General features: G+C 39.9%; 1 protein-coding gene across 1 annotated transcript; it reads right to left on the bottom strand.

The window, feature by feature from the left end:
- Nucleotides 1-1,564: 1,564 nt before the first annotated feature.
- On the bottom strand, nucleotides 1,565-3,115 carry LOC102199230 (lipocalin-like). Its single transcript, XM_005748846.1, has 6 exons — nucleotides 2,988-3,115; nucleotides 2,348-2,487; nucleotides 2,183-2,256; nucleotides 1,968-2,081; nucleotides 1,788-1,889; nucleotides 1,565-1,697 (listed from the first exon to the last, which is right to left on the bottom strand). The coding sequence occupies exons 1-6, from the start codon at nucleotides 3,081-3,083 to the stop codon at nucleotides 1,669-1,671; spliced, it is 555 nt and encodes a 184-aa protein (XP_005748903.1). The 5' UTR covers nucleotides 3,084-3,115; the 3' UTR covers nucleotides 1,565-1,668.
- Between the last annotated feature and the right edge of the window lie 1,321 nt (nucleotides 3,116-4,436).

The raw sequence follows: 4,436 nt of genomic DNA, 5'->3' as shown, positions 1-4,436 counted from the left end.
GGGGTACCCTGCGCGTCCATAAGTGCAGCAGAGGGAGCCTGACCATGCGTCACACGTTTGACGAGTTGGGAGTGAGAACGTGTTGGACGTCACCTACAACATGGGTCGCTTACCTTTCCCCGTCACTTACCTCTCCTCACTTCCATTATTTTTCTAATGTAAGTGGAGTCATAAAAACTTGTGGCAGATATGAGAAGACTCCTTGGGCATCATTTACTACTATGTGCAAAGAAATGTTTTAATGTGTGCAACAAAAACAACAAACAAATAAATAATAAATAAATTGTATTTATATAACACCTTTCTAGACAGAATCACAAAGTGCTGCACATAAGATAACAAATAATAAAAGGAAAAACAGACAATATAAAACAGGCAGAAATTGAACCAAAAACAGTTTAAAAAGGTGAGTTTTGAGTTGTTTTTTTAAAAACAACGACTGAGTCCACAATTGTTAATGTATGAGGGAGAGAGTCCACCGTGTCGGGGCCACAGTGGCAAAAGCTCTGTCAGCCTTAGTTCTCATCTTAGTCTGTTTCATAGCAAGTAAGCCCTGATCAGATGACCTGAGGGACCTGCTGGGGACATCGGGCTGTAGCAAATAACTGCAACATGAAAATTATTGTCAGATTTATAAAATGTGCACCAACCTGTTTTGTTCTTTCCTTGATGCATGTTAATGAATCCAAATGAGTGAAAATCAGTGTTCACCATCTGTAACCTGCACACTGTCACACACACTATTTCTCCAGACAAAGAATCATGCTTACCTTGTGGTAAGATGGGTAAATGGTGAGGATACTGTAAGAGAACGCAGTTAAGAGAGGGAGAAGAAAGAACTAAATAATAAGCGAGGCTTGGCTTCAAATAACAAAGGTCTACATATTGTTTTCCCTGAGACACGCTGGCTCATGTAAACTAGCAAATAAATAAAAAAGAAATAATCATTTCAATTCAATGTTATTTATATAGCACCAAATCAAAACAGCAGTCGCCTCAAGGTGCTTTATATTGTAAGGTAAAGACTGCACAACAATACAGAGAAAACAGAGGAAACTCCAACAATCATATGACCCCCTGTGAGCACTTTGGCAAGAGTGGGAAGGAAAAACTCCCTTTAACAGGAAGAAAGCTCCAGCGTAACCAGGCTTATGGAGGGAAAACCATCTAACAGTCAAATGTTCGATCATTTCTGAGACAGTCCTACACTTGTATGGACAAATTCAGGTATGGAAGTATGAATGTTTTGTGTGTGAAATTCACTGTTCACGAACGAGGCACTTAGACTGTAAACAGCATTTTAATGTCACAGTTATTTGAGCTGAGGGTAACTCTATCAGATGGAAGCAAATACTATTTTTATAATGGGTCCATCTGATGATTATTTATTCATCTTTTAGCCATCCAACACTAGAAATTATTAAAACTATTACAAATACACAAAGAAAATGGTGATCACAGTTGTGGAGAATCGTGAAATACTCGTGTGAATTGTGTTGTTCTGGATGTTCTTCAGTTTATTTCATATAAAGGATGAATAATAAAGAAAAACAATCTAGACTTTTGCATTTTTATTGTTAAAGACTGCTCAAGATGTTGCTCAGTCACATTTCCATAACAGATGATGTCAGATCTTTATGCAGTGTCGGTGAGACGATCAACAACAGATCAGACAAAACACTCAAGCGGACACTCCTCTGTAGAAGGAAACATGGAAAGTGTGAGGTAACATCAATTTGTATTTCAGGCTGTTTTTATGTAGAATTTCAGCACCAATGTAAAAGTACCGGTTTTAGGAAGATGAACAATATTTTCAGGAAGGATGCCGGACTGCAAGCAGAGCTGGTTGAACTTCTCCTTCACCTCAGCGCTGAGGTCCAGACTACGTCCTGTGAAACCACGTGATGTAAATCTGTTGCTGTAACTTTACTTCACAGTTTACTGAACACAGCTAAATGCAACTTTACCATATAATTTGTTTTCAACAAAGGTTTCATTCCGTCCGGTGTTGATGTAATGATTCAGGCCGTACTCGTCAGGCTTCCCGTCGACCACACGCATTTCAGTCACAAACCCCGTGACTGACAAAAAGGGAAACGGCAGAAGAAAAGATGTGAAAAATACTGGATGATGATGATGGAGGATTAACCGTGGTGGTTAAACTGTTTCCTGTCTTACTCACAGGGAATGCTGTATGTGAATTTTCCAGGCATTTCAGTCTTGGTGGCTAAAATCTCTATTTTCCAACATTTATCGCTACGGGTGCAAAGACATAACATTAATCATCAGTGTAAATATTTTAATGCTATCCAAATGGTATTTGCTTTGTCTGTCCACTCGCACTCACAGAGGATGTGAGGACGCCACTTTCATACTCCCATCTTCAGTTGGCTCAACCATGACGGTGCCGGACTTCATGTTGGCTTTGCGACAGACAAACCATTTGAAATTAGAGCAAACTCCAGTCAAGTACCACTTACCTGCAACCTGTGGACACACAAATGGAAAGGATTGAGAATTATACAGAAGCATAAGAGCTGCTTATTGTAACACTTTGTGTGTGTGCGTGCGTGCGTGCGTGCGTGTGTGTGTGTGTGCACATTAATAATACACTGATGTATATTAGTTTTATTCATGCTATATCCTGAGAAAACAATTGCAAACATCAAAGTTTCCAATGCTGATGTTTTGTTGTTCACACTTTGTTTCATATTTATATAGTTTTTTTGTTGTTGTTTTTTTAAGCAATGGACAAAATAAATATTATCAGGCAAAATCCAGGGTGAAACATAACCAAATAACTTAAATGGTGAAATCATTATAGAAGTACATGTTGCAAAGGTCAGCCTCCTGTATAGACTGCTAAACTGTCTGGGGGGGGCCTGCCTGTCCTTGTTGGATAAGCTGCACCCTTTTTCCATAAGACGGAGACATTTGTATGAAAATAGATGGGCGGTAAAATAAAAAATATTATGGATGACTCTTACCCCCTGTAAATCAAAGTCCGCCTGAGGTAGGATTTCAGAAGCAGAAACCATGAGGGAGCACAGTACCACTCCCAGAAGGGCGCGAAGTGAAGCCATAGCTGCTGAAGAGTGAAGACATGATGATCTGCTGCCTGGTGACTCTTTATATAGAAGAGTGAGATTATCTCCCCACCAACAGCTGCACTTATACAAACCCCAGGTGCTGGGGTGGCTTTGAACATGTGACATTCTCTGTAAACACATGGACAGTTTCATAACCACAAAGATTATTCCTGCAGCGGCAGACTTGTATCCACTGTGTGAGAGGTGAACGTCAGACAGTTCTTAGAAAATGTAGTTTCTCTTTAAAGCTTTTAACATCTCTTTTACGCCCATTTGTCTAAAAACTACTTGAAAGCCCTTCATGTCAGAGGTTTATTATCTGTGCAGGATGGAGCATCCTCAGAGCGAAAGCAGAGCTTTGTTCACACAGTTTTCTCCAAAGCTGACTGATTAGGAATCTCAAAGTTGGCTTTTCTCATAAGTAATACATGGTCTCAGTCAGGCTGGACATGATCACTCCTACAGGAAGTAAATGTACTATGATTTTATTTCACCTGTGAAATGATGAAAAACAGCAGAATAGCTCACGCTAACAAACGGGTGTTGAAATGTTTCATTTTCTGCTGTTTCATAGGTCAAAAAGGGCATTGAACCAAACTGAAGCTGAGCTGCTGCTACTGTTGTAGTGCAGCATCTGCTGTGTGCTTAATCATAGAACCTTCTGTACACAGCAGACAGAGGCTACTGGCACTGCTAGAGAGCTTTAAAAACTGGTTATTGAAGTGGCTTTGATAATACTGATACACATTCTTTGCTACTGTCACAGGACAGGGATCCACCAGGGAATAGTTGTCAGGATAAAGAGCCTTCGCTTCTCTAAATATAAACTGGATACTTGTAGGAAACTTTGGGAAGCGTCTAAATTGAAGTTAGCTCAGGTACTTCTTCCATACTTGCTCTACAGAAAGCCAAAGAGTTTGGAGCTCTGCAAACATTTCCAGCACAGCTGGATGTGTTTGTAACTTTGGTCACCTCTCTATCATCCCTCAGATTCTTGTCTCTACTGCACAGCTTTGAAACCATGACAGCACTAGTGTTGCTGAGGAGAGATCCAGTTTAAACAGACCTTTATTCCTGGAGAACAAACACATGAAGTGATGCTGTTAAAGAAGAACATTTTATCGCACTAATGAATCAAGCATCTGTATGTTTGTCTGTCAGTCTGTATGTCAACAGTTCCTCTGATCTACTTCAGACTTGGTGGGTATTTTTTTAGGAGCAGTCAAAGTCTATCACCCGTGTTGCTTTGTCTGCTGTAAATCTGCCTGTACAAAGGGAAACATGCATGTTTTTAGATGCAAATTCACAACATGGCTGCATTTTTTAGTCATCTTCTGTGATTATGTG

This window comes from Pundamilia nyererei, unplaced genomic scaffold (genome assembly GCF_000239375.1).
Source record: "Pundamilia nyererei isolate P.nyererei 1_Seehausen unplaced genomic scaffold, PunNye1.0 scaffold00231, whole genome shotgun sequence".
NCBI classification, from domain to species: Eukaryota; Metazoa; Chordata; class Actinopteri; order Cichliformes; family Cichlidae; genus Pundamilia; species Pundamilia nyererei.
The sequence above is the reverse complement of the archived record's forward strand: the minus strand, read 5'-3'. Positions and strand labels throughout refer to the sequence as shown.

Excerpts from the sequence above, each read along its gene's own strand:
- LOC102199230 (XM_005748846.1), bottom strand. The coding sequence starts at position 3,083 with ATGGCTTCACTTCGCGCCCTTCTGGGAGTGGTACTGTGCTCCCTCATG. Across the intron at positions 2,257-2,347 it reads GTGGCGTCCTCACATCCTCT|CGATAAATGTTGGAAAATAG; the intron begins GTGAGTGCGAGT and ends TTGCACCCGTAG. Across the intron at positions 1,698-1,787 it reads TGTTCATCTTCCTAAAACCG|AGGAGTGTCCGCTTGAGTGT; the intron begins GTACTTTTACAT and ends TTCCTTCTACAG.